This window comes from Caloenas nicobarica, chromosome 5 (genome assembly GCF_036013445.1).
Source record: "Caloenas nicobarica isolate bCalNic1 chromosome 5, bCalNic1.hap1, whole genome shotgun sequence".
In the NCBI taxonomy this organism is placed as follows: Eukaryota; Metazoa; Chordata; class Aves; order Columbiformes; family Columbidae; genus Caloenas; species Caloenas nicobarica.
The window spans coordinates 21,448,459-21,469,964 of record NC_088249.1 but is presented as its reverse complement, the minus strand read 5'-3'; the positions used below and the strand labels follow the sequence as shown (position 1 = coordinate 21,469,964).

General features: G+C 42.5%; 1 protein-coding gene across 1 annotated transcript in view; it reads right to left on the bottom strand.

The window, feature by feature from the left end:
* GTF2A1 (general transcription factor IIA subunit 1) overlaps positions 1-21,050 on the bottom strand; it is a 31,696-nt gene extending 10,646 nt beyond the window's left edge. Inside the window, exons 1-7 of the mRNA XM_065635101.1 lie at positions 20,780-21,050; positions 13,318-13,419; positions 11,384-11,585; positions 8,731-8,795; positions 6,499-6,574; positions 2,042-2,175; positions 889-1,209 (exon numbers count right to left, since the gene is read on the bottom strand). Of these exons, the coding sequence (XP_065491173.1) occupies positions 889-1,209; positions 2,042-2,175; positions 6,499-6,574; positions 8,731-8,795; positions 11,384-11,585; positions 13,318-13,419; positions 20,780-20,809 (930 nt within the window). The 5' untranslated portion in view covers positions 20,810-21,050. The remainder of the gene's footprint in view (positions 1-888; positions 1,210-2,041; positions 2,176-6,498; positions 6,575-8,730; positions 8,796-11,383; positions 11,586-13,317; positions 13,420-20,779) is intronic.
* Positions 21,051-21,506: the final 456 nt, after the last annotated feature.

The following is a 21,506-nucleotide window of genomic DNA, read 5'->3' as shown; positions in this document are numbered from 1 at the left end:
ACATAATGGAAAAGTGATGAGAACCTAACCTCTAAGATGTAACAGAAAAATACCATTAGACACTGCTGTAGATGTACTACGGAAAACCTGATTTAACTCCTTGATAAAAATTAGAAGTTTCACCTGCATGTACTGCATGGGTGATACAGACTGAGATTTAGGGACTACCAAGTTTCCTACTAGAGACTGAAATAACAGTACTTTTAGTTTATTAGTATCCTCCTTTAAAAGAAAAATAATAATTATTCTTGTGAGGCTTTTTGGTACAACACAACAAAACTTACTAAGAACCATTGGCTCAAGTCCAAAACCAAGCAAATTCAAAGTCTAAATTAAACATACATTGTCAAGAACGCAACAAGTTGCAAAAGATTACTCACTCCTGCTCCTATCTCTTGGTTTCATTAAATCAAGGTCAGATGTGAAAAGCATTGGAATAGTCAGCAAGATACAGGTCAGGCACATCTACCGATTCCCTCAGTGAACTAAATATATGCTCTCCTTGTCAGTCTTCCCAACACCTTGCTTTTGTGTGCACTTGGTCCCAACTGGAGTTGACAATTTCTCTTTACTGATTAGGGTTTCATAACTTCATGGCTGACCTCTCTACAACATCAGAAATATTACTGCTGAAGTTTTTAAAAGGGCATTCACGACAATTAATGGTTTTTGATGTGTCCCTCGCCTTCCTCAGCTGCGTTTCAAGGTGCTTTGCCAATATACAGTTGCCACAATTTCAATAGGGGAAATAAAGAACTTGAAGTGCAAGGATAAAAGTTACATTCTCAAAAATATTGGAATATATTATTTAAATCATATAGTTTTCTTTCAAATATTGAAAAAAAAAAATGAAACACAAGTATCCTCCAGTCTCCTGAAACAGTTTACCTCTTCAACTTGGCCATCTTCACCCCCATCTTTTTCTTTGTCTTCCTCTTCATCATCATCATAGTCTTCTTCCTCATCTTCTTCTTCTTCAGACGACGTGTCCCCTGCTCCATCAACTTGGAGAACAAGTGGTGCTTGTGGTTGTGCCTGTTGTTGTTGTGGTTGCTGCTGACCAGCTGCAGGAATCTGTGCTTGAGCTGGTGTTGGGGCAGCCACTGTTGTAGGTATGACTTGTGTTTTATTTCCTGTAAACAGGATCTGCTGAGGCTGAATAATCACTCCTGTCTGCTGGGAAATCCCTCCAGGGATAGGAGCCAAAACCTGATGGAATATCATTGTAAGTACTGTGGCTGCTAACATAACAGACTACCATATCACTTATTCACAGAAAAGAATTAAAGCATATCAATCTGATTCACACTAATTAGAAAAACAATAGTTACAAATATTTCGCCTATATCAGATACATAATTTAACCTTCAATAATATACCTTCTTTCACTAGTTGGTATTCATTCTCTGTGTTTTGCGTTGCTAAATCTAAGAAAACCTACTGTCTTTCCATTCTAAAACACACCTGAGTCTCAACTATAGCAGAGGAATATTTAAACTCAACCAAAAGATTACTTTTAAACCTTCTCTATAAAACATTTAAACTCTCTATAAATTGTTACTCATGCTTAAACTGCAAAACTGTGACACAATGCTAAATTCAATGCTTACACAGTCTGGACACACAATTGACCTTGTACCTAAACAAAAATTCTCATAAAATATACTGTATTCACTACTAAAATAACCAAGAGGGGTGTGTTTGTTTTAGGTATTTTATTCTATGTGTTATGTGACACTGAATCATTTTAACTGATAAACAGATTTTTTTAAAGTATGTAGAGTAGGATTATCCACATAATATAACTGTCATCAGGGACACAAATTTTAAACTGCAGACAGAATTTGGCAAGAATAAAAGTGACATTGAAAACAACATTTCAAAATAGTTTATTTCTAAAAAACACAACACAATTCTCTTTTTTAAAATATACCATTTCTGACTTCACGTTCTATTTCAATTTGCTCACAAAAAGCAAGCCTCTTTATTAATCACTGTAATTTTTTTTTTCAAGAGTACCTATTTAAAATTTTTTCTTTACCTGCTGTATAACAGGTGCTTGTACTCCACCAGGCTGCATTTGTGGTATGACCTGCTGCTGTAAAACAACTTGCTGCTGTGGTTGAATGATATACTGAGCTCCATTTGCAGTTCTAACTACTTGGAGGATCTGGCCTGTAATAAAATAAATATCAAATGAATCAAATATAGAGATTCACTTTTTAAATTAGTTTACAAGTTTACAAGCTTGTTTTGCAGAAGAACACCAATGACAACTAAAGGAGAGCACTTAAGTTTCACTTTCACTGGTGAAAAGATACTATGCTATAGCAGCTGTGTCAGAACCAAAGAATGAATACAGTTGTTTACCATCTAAATATGATCATGAGGTACACGATCAAAAAAAATTTACATATGCAAGCCAGAGTCTAATCCCTTAATGCTGACAGTATTTTAAATATTAGCTCCCACTTACGAACATACCACATGTTTCAAAAGATAGATTTTACCAACAGAAAAACAAAAGAACATATACCAAAATAGCAATACAGGTATTCACACCCCAAAAATTATATCCAATGCTAACACTGGTATTTCCAGGGTCTTGTCAGATGATACCCCTTCCTCAGGTTCTTTTCCCTAACATTACAACATTCCAAGAAATTCTTCTATGCGTAACTCTTTGCAATATTATCGTGAAGTTACCTTTTTCAAAAAAATCTATCCTTGCACTTATCCACCTCTCCTTTCTGCTACCACGATGCCTGTACTTCATTTTCTTTTATTATCCTATAACTGTATCATTTTATACCTTTGCTCATTTCACAAAATACATCTAAGACTCACGCACCTTTGGAGATGGCCTCCAAATCTGACCAGCAAGAGCTAAGATATATTCCAACATTAGTTTTCCACATTTTTAAACAGAAAGATGGAGGAGGAGAAGAAATTAAATCAGATAATCCTGAACTTCATACATTTCCCTCAAAGACTGATTTTTACTTCCTGTTAGAATCATGGAATCATTTAGGTTGGAAAAGACCTTTAAGTTCATCAAGTCCAACCCTTACCTAGCACTGCCAAGTCCACCACTTAACAATGTCCCCAAGCACCACATCTACATGCCATTTAAACACCCCCAGGGGTGGTGACTCCACCACTTCCCTGGGCAGCCTGTTCCAATGCTTCACAACCCTTTCCATGAAGAAATTTTCACCAGTATCCAATCTAAACCTCCCTCGGTGCAAGTTGAGGCCATTTCCTCTTATCACTTGTTACCTGGGAGAAGAGACCAACACTCATCTCACTACAAACTCCTTTCAGGTAGTTATAGACAGCGATAAGGTCTCCCCTCAGCCTTCTTTCCTCCAGGCTAAACAACCTCATATCCCTCAGCTGCTCCTCAGGCTTGTGCTCCAGACCCTTCACCAGCTTCACTGCCTTTCTCTGCACTCTTTCCAGCACCTCAATGTCTTTCCTGTAGTGAGGGGCCCAAAACTGAACACATTACTCAAGGTGCAGTCTCACCAGCACTGAGCACAGTGGGACAATCACTTCTCTAGTCCTGCTGGCCACACTATTTCTGATATAAGCCAGGATGCTCTTGGCCTTCTTGGCCACCTGAGCACACTGCTGGATCACATTCTGCTGCTGTCGACCAACACCCCCAGGTCCTCTTCTGCCAGGCAGCTTTCCAGCCACTCTTCCCAGAGCCTGTAGCGTTGCCTGGGGTTGTTGTGACACAAGTGCAGGACCCAGCACTTGGCCTTGTTGAACCTCATACAATTGGCCTCAGCCCATTGATCCAGCTGGTCCAGATCCCTCTGTAGAGCCTTCCTGCCCTCAAGCAGATCAACACTCCCGCCCAAGCTGCTGTCATATGCAAACTTACTGCAAATTCAATCCCCTTCTCCAGATCACCGATAAAGGACATTAAACAGAACTGGCCCCAATATTGAGCCCTGGGGAACACCACTTGTGACCAGCCACCAACTAGATTTGATTCCATTCACCACAACTCTTCAGATCCGGCCATCCAGCCAGTTCTTTACCCAGTGAAGAGTACACTCATCCAAGTCATAAGCTGCCAGTTTCTACAGGAGAATGCTGTGGGAAACGGTGTCAAAGGCTTTACTAAAGTCCAGGTAGACAATATCCTCATCCACTAAGTGGGTCACCTTGTCACAGGAGATCGGGTTGGTCAAGCAGGAGCTGCCTTTCATAAATCCATGCTGACTGGGCTTTTATCATCTGGTTGTCCTGTATGTGCCACATGATGGCAGGATGATCTATTCCATGACTTTCCCCGGCACCGAGGTCAGACTGACAGGTCTGTAGTTCCACGGGATCCTCCTTTCGGCCCTTCTTGTAAATGGGCATCACATTCGTTAACCTCCAGTCAACTGGGACCTTCCCAGTTAGCCAGAACTGCTGATAAATGATGGAAAGTGGCTTGGTGAGCACTTCCACCAGCTCCCTCAGTACCCTTGGCTGGATCCCATCTGGCCCCATAGACTTGTGCACATCTAAGTGGTGTAGGAGGTCATTAACCATTTCCCCTTGGATTATGGGGACTTCATTCTGCTCCCCATCCCTGTCTTCCAGCTCAGGGGGCTAGATACCACAAAAACAATTGGTCCTACTATTAAAGACTGAGGTAAAAAAGGCATTAAGTACCTCAGCCTTTTCCTCACCATTTGTCACTATGTATCTCTCCACATCCAATAAAGGATGGAGATTCTCCTTAGCCCTCCTTTTGTTGCTGATGTATTCATAGAAACACCTTTATGGTCTTCTAATTTTCTCCCTGCATAACCTCATGACATCCTTGTAGTCCTCGTGAGTTGCCTGCCCCTTCTTCCAAAGGTCATGAACTCTTTTTTTTTGCCGAGTTCCAGCCAAAGCTTTCTGTTCAGGCAGGCTGGTTTTCTTCCCTGCCAGCTTGTCTTTCAGCACACAGGAATGGGTTGCTTCTGTGCCTTTAAGACTTGCTTCTTGAAGAATGTCCAGCCTTCCTCCTTCCACAGCTGTTCTCCAGAGCAAAACGCACAGCCTCATCTACTGAAATAACTAAGGATATCTGAAAGAAGGGACTAACCTAGGCCCTTGTTGAAGAAAACATACCATAAATATTTCTGACTGAAGAAAAAAAATTATGACCATAACAAAAGTAACAAATACGAGCCACAGATTATTCTATGCTATGACAAACATAGATGTTCTTCCTTAAAAACTGGAAATATTTTAATTTCTAGAACAACTACACATTTAAATTTTATTTCAACTGCATATCCATTAAACATTCAAATGATTAAAGCAGAAAGATTAAGTCCCAGGTGATTCTGAGCAGACTAGATGAATTACTCTGGTAAAACCAGCAACTGATTCTATAAAATAAGCTTTTTCAGATATTTCTTTACCCTCCATGCAGAACAGATCTAGAATCAAGTTTATAAAATCAGAATAATACAAAAGGACATGAAGCATCAGATACACTGTTCATAAAAGTAACGTTTAATGATATTCTAAATGTATCACACAAGAGTATTTAAAAATGGTAAATCTAAAATAAAATTAGCATTGCCAGCAAAATTAGAAATTCTGCTGTGTATGCTTAGCAGGTGCGAGAAACCTTAAGACATTCCTCATCTGAAGCCACAGATGAAGTGATCCTGCTCTTTTACAGCCAGTCTAGTATCTGTGCTCACATCACGCATCACCAAGCTCAGAAATACGCAAAAGGGAAAGGTAACAACACTTGCCTTCTCACTTCATGCGCTTCTCTAAGAAGTGGGGAAAACTTGCACAGAACCTAACCCACACCACTGTTAGGTCAGAATCACAAGGTTCGTAAGACTAGAAAGTCAGTGAGGAAACAGTCCAGGAGTCTAGTTGTGTCCACATACGCAGGCACGTCGCAAGAAGAGCCAGAGGCCACGAATGTATTGCAAAGAGCAAGTTTTATTTTAGTTACCTCACTACTGGGGGATCTCCAAAGTCGCACCTGAGCTCCCAGGCAGAGGCGACACAAGCGGGGGACGCAGGCGCTGGTAAGTTCAGCCCTGCTGGAAGGTCACTGGGCCTGCTGAGCTCGCCTGGATTTCAAGGCTTCAGGCAGGCGCAGCCTCCCGCTCATTCTCACAACAAAGCAAGAATCTCAGACATAGTGATAAGGTGCCTAGAGTTTCTCACAGGCCTATGTTATCTAGCACAGAGGTTCTATTCATCAAGCACACAAGGTCAGTAAAACAATTAGTGTGATGTATGTGCTTTTTCTACAGACAGGTGCAAGTCACTTGAGCGTATTTACATTTAACTAACCTCCTCACCAAATCTTCAGCTACATTCCCATACGCTAGTCAAAGTGCTGCACTTTGCTGTAACAGTGGATTCCCAGGTTCTGCTTCTTAACAATACACAACAGGGAATAAACCCTAGAATTTCTCCCTCCCAAGCACCCTCAAAATCATTGCTTGATCTCAATATTAAGATAGTTACCTGAATTTGTAAGTATCTGCTGAACAGGAGTAACACCAGCAGGGAGAGCCAACGTAGCTGCAGTGGCTGCAGCACTCTGAAATACAAGAAAAGCTTTTCAACCACAGACGTTATTGCCAGTGTTTCATCTCACAACACACTGCCTGAAAATATGTACCTTTTTATTGCTGTTTACAATGTTTGCACACTGTTTTCTGCAGGTATTTAAATGCAAGCATTAATCAACTGTACATTATACTACATATAAAAATTATTTTCCTTCTTCCTTAACAGGAAGATGGCTGGAGCAACAATCACTAAGCATCACACCTTAACCCAGCTCCACGTGGTTTCTTGGTTTATCTGCAAGCTCAGCAGACTTTTCTCTCCTGTCTTCTCTGTTGATCTACTAATACAGTACAACACTGCATTGCTCATATGGCAATTTTACTTACACTTTTTCAAAGCAGCTAAAGACAGGGGCCTACAAATCTGAAAAAACACAGGGTACTGAAGCAATGATCATGTTCGCCTGTCTTGTTTTCTCAAGAAGTAGTTATCAGGTTTACACTTTTCTTCATTCTGTATATTATTTGCATTTCAAGTCCCACATAACACAGCTCTTTTGAGTGAATATATGCACACAGTGTACTGACTGTTAAGAGAATGACTAACTTTCTCGACTCGGCTGGTTAGAAGAGAAAGCCGAAGACTCTCAATGGGTAATGATTTGAACTTCCAAGGAAATTGAATTCCAACAAAATTATGGGAGCTCCAAACACAAAAATCTGCATGAAGTCCTTAACTCTCCCTTAAGGGAGACGGACTTCTCCAGAGGCCTCTCCATTTCAAAGGTTTGACTTAAGCTGCCTATGGGAAAGCCTCCCTTTCCCCACTCTAAAGGAACCATGGCCGATTACTCTTTGCTACTGAAAGGATTTAAACTTTATTACTGAGTAGAATACATACTTCCTGTTTATAAGATATATGATCTCCCTGTATCAGCTGGTCAATCGAGTAGTTACAACTGCCAAAATTAGAGATCACCACACAAAACTGGAAAGTGTTTGCATCCTCACGTCCCAGACAAAGACAGATGAATAAACTCCCGTTACTCTCTGCCTTCCAAGATATTCAAGGTCAGATACACTCTTTAGTACCAACTTAAATGCTTCTAACAAACACATACAGTAATTCCAAATCAAGTCTGTAACTATTTGCTGAACAGCAGTCTTCTGCAGTATACAATTCATCTACATTTTGACAGCAGCAGAGTTTTAAAAGCATGGCATACTCATTTTTGTAACACCCATTAACAAGATGTAACTGAATGAGACAGAAAAAAATGTTTAACTGTCAGACTTACAAAGTTACGAATCACATTGAAATGGTTGTAAAGCATGTAAGAAAAAGGTATTGTCAATGTGTTCTCAGCCTCTGAGTAAATCATGCTATTTGAGTAACCAAGTTCAGGATTTTTCTATAATAAGGTCAGCAGGTAATGGAGAAGTGAAGGCTAAGCAAGCTGTTGCAGCTTTGACTAATCATTAAACTTTGTTTCATGTACTTTTACCATAAAAGTGGTAAAAATGTAATAAATTCTGGTCTTAATAAATGTATTTAACTTGTATTAGCTGTTGTTATCATTGCTTTGCAAGCATTTTTTTAATTGAGCCAGGGCATTCAAAGCAAGATCAGATAACTAGAATTAACCTCTGGAGATAAAAACTGCAACAAAAGGGTAAATGACCAGGCTCAGTTTTATATGCTATTACAAAAATAGTGAATCAAAATAACGTGACCAGTAAAGATTGATGTGAATTGCTAAATAATCTCTCATTTTATATAAGCTTAAGTTTCAGAGTAGTTAATGTTTCGTCCTGCACCTAGCAAATACAATAGGCTTGCATCGGTTAATAGTGTTGTGTTGGTATATGACAAGCACATCATCATGCAGATTCATATCAACAGTACTCCAATTTCTGATTAGGAAAAAAAAAATTTTGGTTAAATACATTTAAAGCAGAGGATCAAGGTAAATCCTAGATTAGTTATCAAAACCGAAGTCCTGGATAACTGTTCCTAGATTGTCAGTGCAACACCAAAACTCAGAGAAATGGCTGACAGCTTTATCAGTGTCTCCTAAATTACTTTTAAGCATCTGATGACTAATACGAGATTTGTGTTTACTATTTAATCAAATCAACCTACATAATGACAGTGTACGCATGTATAAACTTCTGCTTTTCTTACCATGCCCGATGCATTCATGTGCGGTATCAGCTTGGAATCTGGCACAATAACCTGCTGTTGAGGTGCTAGAAACAAAAAAAAAAATAGCATTTCATGAAAACTACAGTCTGCCCAAAATAATATCAAAGCCAGAATAACTTAGAAAGAACATCACCCAAACATCAGCTGAGCTTCATAACAAAACCAGCTACTGAGCAGTCTCTGATCTTATTAAGTATTACTTTCAAGACAATATACAACAGCAGCTCTGAGGTCATATGGCTATTTTAGCTTTACAGATCTTATTCCAAGGGCTCTAGAAGCCACCTTTTCTGACCCAAGGTAAATCAAGACTTAAAATATGTTTCTGAAATCAAAGGTATTATTGCAATGTTGATAAACTTGCTGATGTCCAGTATCAGAGTTCTCCAAAAGCACCGACAGTGGTTAACTCCTAAAACAGACTTAAGCAAAGATTGTTGCAAGATGAAGAGTGTATTTGCAGGATTGTTGCAAGATGAAGAGTGTGTTTACAGGATGCAGCAGTTAGCTTGAGTTAGGTCTAGTTAGCACAGCTGTCAGCATAAGCTCACAATCTTCACTGTCTTTCTAATGCAGTAGAAGCAGATGAAATATCATCAACCACCTGTCCCAAACAATAAAATATTTTTGGTGGGCTAAAGGAAATAGATAGCTTAGTTGTGAAAACAACCTGTTGATCATCTAGAAATGCAAAAGTGTCCAACTCCATGGAACAAACAGGTTGTGAGTATTAATACCAGTGACAGTAAACTGGAAAACAACAGAGCAATTTGAACAAATTAATCACAGACAGGGTATCCTCCATGCAATTCTGTAACCAAGGACACTTAAGAATATTGGAGATAATTCAGTTTCTGGAAAAGATTCTGGGGAAGGAAGTGCCACAACCTTGCACCACGATCTGAGGCCATCTCTTCAACTTTTAGGGAACCCAGGGAGGGCAAAAGAGCCCAGGAAAATCTTGTGACCCAGTGTGGCAGATGCACCTGATCCCCCTCCAGCCAAACCAGCAGCAGTTTGGTCCAGGCTCCAGGGCCTGAGCCATAGCCAGGCCAAGAACGCCTTTTGGGAAACCCACAAGGAAGCAGAACGGCACGCTGAACACGGACAGCAGGAATCACCATGTTAACCATCCTGATCTCCCTCTGGGACCACACCAGGCCACACAAGGAACTACCACACCATCTCCCCCATGGAACAGGGAAGTCAAGTAATTCATAAAACTGCATGTCTGTGATTAAAGTGCTTTGATATCCTAATTTCATTTAGCCTCCACGCCATCATTTGGTCATAAGCCACAACACTGAGCAACAATAAATCAGTTTTCATTGTATTACTACAGGTAGGAACTTAGTGCACCTTACGACACAAGCAGGAGGAGGACAGGGACGACCTCCATTTAGTGGAGGGAAACCTGGTCAGCAGAGTCACAGCTATTCATCTAAGGAGCCACTAGATGCCTTGGTGAGCAGACCTCCCAGGCTGTGCTGACTGCCACTTAAACTGAGACACTCAGATCATTTGAAGCCACGTGTATTTAGGGGTCTTAATCTCAAAATCAATTCTATCCCAACAGCTGAAACCGTTTTACGTCCCACCAAAATACAAAATACTCTAAGAAAAAAAAAACAAACAAAACAACAACCACCACCACACAGAAGTCCCAACAACAGGGTTTTGTTACACTAGTTCTCTTCTGTTTTGAATATATAGTGGTTGGGTTTGCTGGCTTTTTTGGGTGGTCCGGGGGAAATCAAGTCATAGCTATCTTTTGTGTCTATGACAACATAAGTTCTGATCCATGAAATCTGATAAAAAACCTGAAGTCTGTGACTGACTACCATAAATAAATATTTTATGCTACAATTTTAATAGCACACTGAAAACTGAACCATTTAACAGGTGGCAGATTTGTTTAGACAGCATACAAGCAGTAAAATCCAGTAGTATTTACCTCAGTTTTCAAACGAAATTTTAATTGGTAAAAATATTTCCCTCAAACTATTAATGAAGGATACACAAGACAGTAATTACAAGAAACAATACTGCTATGGCTAGCTAAAATACACCTCAAACGTTCACACCTACACAGTGTGCCATCTTTCAAGACCACAAAAATACCTAGGCTTTAGGTTATTCACTTGAAACTTGTTCTAACCTGAAAAATCATCTCCTACACAGACTGTTACAGAAGTATTTTTTCACATCCTAGCATCCACTTATGCTAAACAATAATATATTTTTCTTAATTTATTTGCTCCTAATGACATTACTACCTCATGAATAAATTGTCAACTGTATATGTATATTGCCTTGAAATTAGAGCTGCTAATGGATTTTTGATAGAATCTGAAAGTCATGTATTCTGAAAATATAAGTTACATAGTAGAAGACCAAGAGAGTAATTCAGCTTTTGCAGAATCTTCTGAATTATACGCTAACGCAAATACCAATATATTTTTCGCCAAGACAGCTCTCTTGACCCATTAAATAGAGGCAAATAGAGACAAAGTTTAACATAAAGACACAAAGTTATTCCTCAACTAAACATCCTGCCCTAAATTTAGAATATGCTTAGTAGTTGGTCTAACTTGGGAGTCTTTTGTAAGAGCGCTAAGAGAGTAGGTCTGACCTTGCTGAGACGCTGGAATAAGGACCTGTTGTGGCTGAGACTGCTGCTGCACAGTCTGCTGCGGCTGAGCTTGTGTGTGATGGTGGTGGTGGTGATGCTGCTGTTGCTGCTGCTGCTGCTGTTGCACCTGCAATAAAAGCTGCTGCTCTTCTGAATGGAAGCCATCTACAGCCTTGGACTGCATCAGCTTGTTCTCCCACAGCTAGTTTGGAAAAGGAAAGAGAAAGTTCTGTGTATGATTTTTACTCAACAGGATTTCTAACAATATAAAGACGGTACTCCAAAATCAAATTTGTTTTCATTGCTTACCTTGTATAGTCTACTCAGCCAAAAAGCCCTTACTTAGGCAACTACAGACTGAAGAGAGAACTCCAGAGACGTCATGTTTTAAGAGGAGGAATTAAATATCCCTTAAGCATTGTCAGTCCAAGTTTAAGCTTTAACATTTTTTCTTCCAAGTGTGGAAGATTCCTAACAACCCTAATAGAAGCATTAATAGAGATAAACTGGTAACTTTAAATTAGCCTTCAAGTTTTCACTTCTCTACCTTCTTGCTTTCTTACCTCTTTAATCAGAAAAATAATTCTTTATTACAGCTTTTCTCAAGCCATTTCTTCTTGGAACTCCTCAATTACAGTTGTTTGAAGACTACTGTCTCATAACACACAGAAACTACCTGTATGCCTTGGATAATGCCTCTGTACAAGCACTTACACAGTTTCTACCACAATATCGAATTCAGCTTTTCCAGGCCTTCAGTTCTTGATGTCAGCTGACATTCCTCCCAAAAAAAGCCACAGATACAAAAAAATCAGCTCTGGCAAAAAGACAGGAATGCAAGTATTCTGTAATTTAGAGTCAAAAAGCCTACAGGCACCCAGGACTCCTGATTTCAAATCCTGTTTAGGGCTCCCTAAGCCTTCCTCTTCAATACTTTGTTTTCCTTCTTGCCTTTTTCCTCATTCAGTCTTTCCTGGCATCATTTGCAGAATAAGTCTGTGATACAAACACCAAGGTGCTTTTCTTATAGTGTTCATCCCATTTCCACCAGCCAGGTCATGGTTTCATGGAAAAAAGGCTTCACGTGTTTCTGTCTATCCAAACTCAAATTCTTTTTGCCCTCCATCCTTTTTTAATACTTAAAAAATACTGAGAGCATGGGACATCCTGCATTATGAAGAGTCCTTATTCAACAGCTGAGATAAGCAAGCACCTGCTTGCCCAGTTTCCTTTTCCTTTATTTCTTCCTGGTTTCACCACCCGCCTTTTCTCTTCCCTTTTGAAGGGCTTGTTTTACTCAGGAAGAATTTGAAGAAAGCCATAGCAGACCCATTAGAGCTCACATCAACACGCTGCCTTTCTTTTCGACCCTTGGTAACAGTTCAAACCCACTGTATGTAAAACAACTCTGAATCCAAGAGCTTCAGAAAAGTGTGATGCGCATAGTGCAATTTATTACATCCTATCTCCAAAAAACGATTTGCTGCAAACCACAAACCATACATATGAAAATCCGACAATGCGTCCGGCAATGCAACTCCTCTTCTTCAGAAAGACAAAAACATCAATCAGAGCAGGCGTTTTATTTTTCCTGCAGAGAAATCTTAGGAATTGTCTTCCTCTAAAATAAACACATTCTCCCCTTTCTTTTTTAAAGATGTAAAGTTTTGGGGACTAAAATAACACTGTGGATTCGGATGCCTGCTGTTAGCTTACGTCAAATTTGACATACCAGATTATGGAAAGTAAACAAGGTGAGCAGATCTCTCTCTATACAACAGTGTAGTTCAGATGATATGGGGCTACAGATATGCAGATTAATACAATGCTTAGCTAACTAAAAATTAGTATTTTTATTGTGTACAAAAGCAAGCAGATCCCAAAACCAATTGCTGTATTGGTCTATTCAAAAAACCTTTTCAGTTGCAACTTACTGTTTTGAGTTCCATAAGAACTTGTTCATCCACTCCTTCATCCAGAAAAACTTCTCTGACATCATTGATGACATCTTCAATTACAGACCTGTACAATTTAGGCTTAAAAAAAAAGTAACTAGTCAGCATTGTTTAGAAAGAAACTTTTAACTTTAATGTTCAAATATGCTTTTCCCCCACAAAAAACCTCTGAAAACTGCATTATGGAATACAGTGCATGTTTCCAAGTGACTAAAATATCCAAGAGGTATAAATCAGCAAGAACAGCTCAAACGAGATGAAAAGGGAAGGGACTGTACACTGTCTCTTGTGACATAACTATGGCAATGGAGTTTTCAAGCCATGGGGAATGTAATTCAAAACAGAGAAAAGGAGATTGTTTTCTATTCAGTAAATTTGTTTCCTGCTTGCCAGTGTACATACTGAATATGCAAAAGTATTTGCATGTGTGCAAAATATTCATGTCAAAGAACATTTAAAGTTCAAAAGGATATTAGATAAAGACAGAGAAAAGAAACTTGTTAGTACTTGTTAGTTCAACAGAAACCAAACATAGCTGAGCATGACCTAGAGCTGAAAAATGTTGAAGGCTCAGAAAACTGGAAGCATTCATGTAAATGTCCTGTTCTTCCCTACACATCTGTTTACAGAAACTATTGAAGACAGGATATTAGGCTAGACAGACTTCTGTTTTCAATCAGTACTTATGTTTTTACATTGGAAATTCTTCAGAAGGAAATACTACAAATACATTATTTATTACGCTGATTTCATGCCTAAATTGTCAATGATAAAGTGAATTGCCAATTCACTTTAGGTTGCCAAAACAAGCTGTGGAGTCTCCATCCTTGGAGATACCCAAAAGCTGCTTGGACACGGTGCTGGGCAACCAGCTGTAGGTGGCCATTCTTGTGCAGGGGGGTTGCAAGGTGACCTCCAGAGGTCCCTTCCAGCCTCAACCACTTTGTGAATTTCAAAATGCAGGTACAGTTTTGAAAAAAGAATACTTAACCTTATCAATTAAAGCACAACATTTAATTCATAGGACCACAAGATAATTGTACTATGCACATGCTGTATCTTTTCAACAGTACAGGTTAGACCTCTCCACATACCTGTAAACCTAAATGGTATTTAGGTTGGGTTTAAATATCTGTGCTATCTAATTGCAAGGTAGTACCGACAAGCTCTAAATTAGGGTTAATCAATCTGCAGCCTGTGAAGCTTATATACTTCACTGACCAAGACTGTTCCTTGGGCTGGGGTAGACCATTTTTAAACCAACCTGAAAGTAGCTGCAATTTTTGTAAGCTGACATCTTTCTCTACCCATCCCATAACTTGCTTAAGCAGTAAATCCCCAATGACGCCACACATATCGGATATGTTGTACATATGCAAAACAATCATTCTGTCCTGGTGCAGTGGGTTTGGCACCCTGGGAGGGCTGTACCTCCAACACACACAGAGAAAACCTGCACCAAGCACATGCAGTTAGTCCAGCAGTGCGGGAGCTACACAAATCTACCGCACACACTCGAGACCTTTATTTTATGTCTACACCGTTGCTTGATGCATCCCAGAAGTGCTGAATTTGTTACAGATATGCTAAAGATTATATTGCACACGTTACGGAATTGTTATGCCTGTGTCATGGAATAATGGAGGGGAAACAGCAGCACATGATTTACTAGTCCAGGAAAATACTGTGTTGCCAACAGATGCAAAAAGAAGTTGAATATTTTTGCTTTTAAATGTTTGGGGGTTTTTTGCTTCTTTTTTGGTTTGGGTTTATTTTTTTCCTTAAAAAAAAAAGGGGGGGGGGAGGGCAAACAACCACACACTTAGAAATTCATTGATGTTACAAGGGGAGAGAAGAACCTATTTGGAAGCCTGTAACTAAGAACCAAGCGGTCTGATGGCTGCTCAGTGCATTATGTCCTTAGCATTTAAAACAAATTTCACATCAGTGCATATTCAAGTGATTTTTCTTACAAAAAACAAACAAACCACACAAGTGAAAAAAAAAAAAAAAGAAAAAAACACAAAAACAAAACAACGAACACAGGAAGGAAAAAAAAATAAAACCACAAAACATATCACTGTGTTACTGACCACACATCAATATTTCGGTAAATGTCATGCTGACAGCACCCTGTTATTTCCTTCATTTTACATTTCATCAGTTTGCTACTTTTCAGCTCTAAAGCATGCTGCTGCAAATCAAGTAGCTGAAATGTTAGAATTCATCCTTCTGTTACTTGTCTCTCCAAAAACATTTCTAGCCTCAAGTAACGGTAAGTTTGCCATCTTTGAAAACTACATTTATAGCATCTATGTCTAAAACTTCTTCAGAAGAAACAAAACATACCAGACTACTTGCAGATTCTTGTCTTTCAAAACAATACCGCATGCTCACCTATCCAGGTTTCAAGTACAGCATTAATTGTGCTTATAGAGACATTTAAAACAGATTTTCAAAGCCAGATGACTTTTGAGCGCTAGTATTTTAAATCTGCATACTGCGTAACTTAGAAATACCAAGCATCATTAACAGGATTATTTTTCAATTTAGATTAATTCATAGCAGATGCAAAAAGACATTCTACTTAATAACATTAAGTCCTATTATTTCTATAATTAAACAAATTGCATAAAGCTTGCACAATTCAACTAGCATAGAAATGCCATTTAACCTGCTCCATATATTGTTCCTCATTGTATTAAAAGCATCTGTTTCTTAATGCCAAAACCACACTCTGCAAATAAACAAATTTAACCTCAGGCATGTGAATTACTGTACTTACGTCAAGAGAACTACCTGTATGTCAGAAATTACCATCGAAATTCCTGCAGGATGGAGATTGCATTTTATCCTTAAATCCTCCTCTCCTTAAATCATCTATTAGGTCTACTTTTCTAATAAAACAGATTTTACACAAACAAGTCCTAGTAATTTCCACCAGCAGTTACCATCTCCTGTCTCCACAGTCAGGCATTTTTTGCAAGATTTACAAAGCTTCCTCAATCTATAAAGTCCTAGGAAAAAAAATACCAACATTCAGACACAAGAAACTGACAGATACAACCTACAGCCAAACAGTCTGCTTGGGGATGTTTCCTTTTTCCCCTGTGTAGTCAGGGAAAAAAACAAATTCAAAGAGCAGGATGCTGGTTTCTAGTGTCCAGCATTAGTTCAGCAAGAGAGCAGAAAGGCAGGTTAAGAGCACAAATGTTCACTGACACAGCCTCTTTCCACACACCTTTCAACAGCCCCAGCAAGTGGCTGAGCCCCCCAAAATACGAGAGCACCACAGAGGTGCAGTAAGCCAAATGCAAGGCAGGTTACGGAACCCACAAGCACTCTGTATGTCCAGGTACCTCCCTGCACGAGCCACATAGTGCACTGGACCTAAAGACGGGTCAGAATTTTTGGACACTGTTCTAATCGCACAGTGTCACAATATATGGTACACCCACGGCTGTACCATTAGAAAGAAGGGAACAGTGAAGAAAGTATCTGCACGCTTATAATGAAACAGTGTCTGTCTGATTTCACCTATACATGTTTACGTAATACTCAGAAAAATCCTGTCTGGATGAAACCTCTCTTGTGTACATTCCTACAGAACATCCAGCCCAGGCTGATGCAACACCTTCCACAGAGGGAGCAGCAATGCCTTCAAGAGCCACCCACAGTGGCATATTGAAGAATATCACACAATACCCTTCTCCTGCCTCAACAGACGCAAATCCAGTAAAATTACAAAACAGCCTAAAGCCCTAGTCTCTAAAAGGAAGCACACTGTATTGTTTTAGATACACACCAAGTGTTGGCTTTAAGCATTATTTATATGATGCTCAAGCTGTTTATACAAACCATCTAAGACTCTGGAGTCGAATGACAAAATTATTTTCATGCACTGCTTACTCAAAAAATAAAACGTGGGAATACCTTCACTGAACAAGACGAAAGATGGGATAGCAGGTGAGTTAAGCATTCCAGTAAATTTCTGCATTCAGTCAGAGAAAGCAGTGAGAACATAATGGAAACTTTAAAAGATTGCTATTAAAATTATCATGCTTTCATCTGGTTTATATTAAAGTGCCTCCCTCATAAAGAGTACATTGCTGTAAACTTCAAGCTCTTTTAAGAGCAAAATACTCAAATCGCTCTTCAATAAACACTATTCCAAACACTTACTATAGATTAAAGACAACAATTAAAATTCCTGATTTATTAGATACAACCACAAACACACAGAAAATACTTGAAATCTGGTACTTCCCCCTCTGGGAACACAAGGAAATGATTATATTTCACTTTCTCTGTGCATCTTGTAAAGAAAACTCCGAGTATGCTGAGACTGCTACACACGCACACACTCCAAATCCAAGGAGCAACCATTAAGCTATTTTAAGAAATGCCACATGCCTTCAGGGGCTTACGCTTCCTACATTCCTTCAGTTTTAAGTCTACAAAAACTGCATCTCTCTGTAATGATTATCACAACACTTGGGATTTTAGCAGTTTGGGTTTCCAACAATCAACACATTATGGAGAGATATACCACGGCACGCTTTGTGCATTTGGCAGCAGTTTGTTTCTGGTTGCTCTTGCAGTTCTCTCTGAAATGTCACTCATCTTCCTCCTGCCTGTGCAGTTACAGCTGGAAGCAAGCTGCATGACAGCTGGAAGAACAAACTGCAAAGGTAAGTAGTTTGGGTCACAATTACATCAAAGGTGTGTGTAAAAAAGAAGTAATACATAAAATCTACATTGTAAGCATCAGAATTAGAACTTTATTATGTCGCCGTGGACTTGCACAAATAAATGATCTTTGTCACCTACAAAATCCTATACTGCATGTAACTGTTAACATCTTATATTTGTCCTTTATTAGGAAGAACAGACTTCTAGCCATTCAGATTTGACTGGATGCTGACACAATACTGTGGACACATTAGACCCAAAGGCCAGCTTCCTGAAGTATTTAGAAATGTTCCTATTCATCTTTGGTAACCATATGGTAAGCATCATGATCCTTGCTGTTGAATGAGATCTGAATTTGACAGCTGACCACGCACTATTGCAAGGTTTTACTACTTAAATGAAAATTAGCCTAAAGCATACCTATGTGAAGCAGGCTCATTTTAAGCTTGGCTTTTGCCATTCCAAACACAATCTTTCACCACAGACACCTTCCAAGAGAACTTTACTGAAGTTATGCCAGCACAGAAATACAGCAGCAAGAAAGCAAGTCTTAGTAAATTGCTGAATCAAAGATATTTACGAGCACTCTGGAGATTGTTCAATACATACATATTTTGCTATTCAGTAATAACTCAGTCAGAAAAGAGATGCAAAACCTCTAATTTACTATACAGAAATCAATCCTTTTCTTGCAATTAAAAAATAAAGCCAGAAGTTTATAACCAGAAGTATAACTAACAGATTCTGATCACACACATTTGATACGCATCCTACTGAGTAACTGCCCTGCATGTAACGGCTTACTACTTCCCTAAAATTTTGTGATACAAAACCTGATAAAATGTGAAAGCAACGATGCTATTTCGCAATTGCACAACCCTAACTCCCAGGCAGGTCTGTAAAATTTCAGATTCGGAAAGGAAAACTAGGATGTTTTTCTCTTGTATACTGGTGTGCAGTATACCAAATATTGTAGTGAAAACAAATATTACTGAAAATTCTAAAACCTTTGCTCTGCCTGGACTGTAATAAAATATTTCCACGCTTTAGTCACCAGAAACACATGGAAATCACTGACTAGCACCTGCAGTCCCATTACCCGTGGGCAAAACTTTAATATTACTTTTAGGGTGACAGCTGTAGTCAGACCGTAGCAAAGCACCAAAAAATAAGTACCACATCCCTCCTTGATGTACTAGATAAGAACCGTTTAAACCCTACTTTCCCCACCCAGCAGAAGAACTACTTTGAAGACCTTACGGGAGCACAGGTACGCGCGCTAGCTGTATGCGAGGGGCACGAAAAAAACAATACAAAAGAAAAAAAAAAAAAAGGCAGAAAAAGGTAAAGAGTTTCAAATGCAGGAGAGGATGAAAACCGTCTTTGTGCAATGCGTAAAAACAAGGGCAAGTCCATTTACACCGGCTGGGGGACACCGCCGCCCCCGGCAGCAAGCACCACCGCCCCGCCGGCCGGCGGGGCGCGGAGGGAACGGACCCCGGCGAAAGCCCAGCCGGGCTCGGAGGACAAGCCGCCCGGCTCGCAGCCTCCGCCGCGGCCGCATGCACCTCCCAGCCCGCGCTCCGCGGCTCGCTCCCTATTTAAAGGCTGATGTGGTGTTTAAATGGAGAGGCGGTGACGTGGGGCTGGAAAGCACCTTCCCATCCTCGCAGAGTCTATATTAGAGAGCGGCAATAGCTCTATATAAACAGGGCAGCCACAGGGAGGAGGAACACAAGGAGCAGGGAAGCCATGATGGATCTGAGAGCCACAAACAAGGGGGCCGAGCCCGCCGCCGGGACGCCGGGTTTGTCTCCTCCAGCGCTTCGGGGCGGGGGTCGCGGCCGGGGGGCGCGCAAGGGGGACAGGAGCGGCGAGGAGAGCGGCGGCCGGGGGGGCTCGGTGGCCGCGCAGGTCTGTGTGACTGCTTGTTGCAAACCTCTGTGAGTACAAGTGCAGCAGCCAGCCACCCGCCAAGGTGCAGAAAGCACGAGAAGGGAACGGGGAGGGGACAGGGTATATTATTATTTTTTTAATCTCTTTTTAAAATAAATACTGCCTCGCTCGCCGGAGAGGAGTTGAGGGCTTTCGCCCGGCTTAGCCGATCCGGCCGGGCTGGGATAAGTGCTTTTCAACCATCGTCTCCTTCTTAAAAAGCAACATAAAATGGCTCCAGCGGAGCCCGGGCGGACTTCGCCGCCCCCGACGCCACAAAACGAAACCTGGCTCGGGCGCCGCTTCCCCTCGCCCCGGGACGGCGGCGGGGCTGGCGGCAGCGCTCCCCCGCCGCTGACTCGGGCTCTCGCCCCTTCCCCGGGCGGCTCCCTCCGGCGGCGCCCCCCGCCCGCCAGCCCTTCCCCTCCCCGCCGGACCCCCAGCCCGCGGGCGGCGGCGCGGCCCCGGCCTCCCCCGCGGGGCTCCACCGCCCGCCGGGCCGCCCCGCCGCCCCCGGGCCGCCGCCCCGCGCCCCCGCTCCCGCCGCCCCGCTCCCGCCACCGCCGGCTCCGCTCTCTCCCCGCCGCCGAGGCGGCCGGCGCCGGGCGCCACAAGTTGGCTGCCGGCCGCGGGGGGAGGCTGCCCCGAGCCCCCCGCCGCCCCTTCCCGCCGGGGGCCGGGGGGAGGGGGCCGGGACCGCTCGAGGCGGGCGGCGGGAGGGAAGGCAGGGCGGGGGAGGGGGCGGCGGGCCCCGCCGGCCGCCTCCGCCCGCGCTGCCCCCGGGGCCCCCCTCACCCCCCGACCCGGTCCTTACCACGGGGTTTGTGTTAGTCGAGCTCGCCATGTCCCGAGCCCCCCGGGACGCCCCCAACCGCGGTGGGGGGAGTCGCCCCTAAAACAATAAACCTGCCCGGCTGCGTCCCCCCAGCGCCCGCGCGTCCCGCCCCGGCTCACGGGCAGCCCCGCGGCCTGGCCCGGCCTCGCTCGCCGGCCCTGGGGCTGCAGCCGCCGCCGCCAGCCGCCCGCTCTGCCCGCTTCGCCCCTTTATATAGCGAGAGCCGAGCAGCTGCGCGAGCGGCCAGGGCGAGAGGGGGACGCGGGCGGGGGGGCGGCCCAGGCACCGCGAGAGCTGCGCGCGAGACCGCGCCGGGCTGGGCGCCGTCACGTGAGGGGCCCGCCCCGCCGCCATGACACCTACCGAGGCGGAAGTGGCTGCGGGAGGTCGCACACCTAGCTGCCGCGCGGCCGGGCCTACCGAGGCGGAAGTCTCCGCGTAGCCTCGGCAGCCGGCGCCGTAGCCCCGCCCCTCTCCGCGCGTGACGTCATGGCGCCGGCGAGGCGCTGGCGCCGGGAGCAGCCGTGGCCCCATGGCGCCAGGCGGGCCCCGGGCCCTGGCGGGACGGGCCTGCGCGGCCGGGCGCGGGCAGGACGCGGGGTCGCAAGGGCCGCAGCCTTTACGGGGGGAACGGCCGGGACTGAGGCGGCCCGTGCTGCCCGTCACGGCCGGTGTCAGGCTGGGGAGACACGATCGCGCGTCAGCT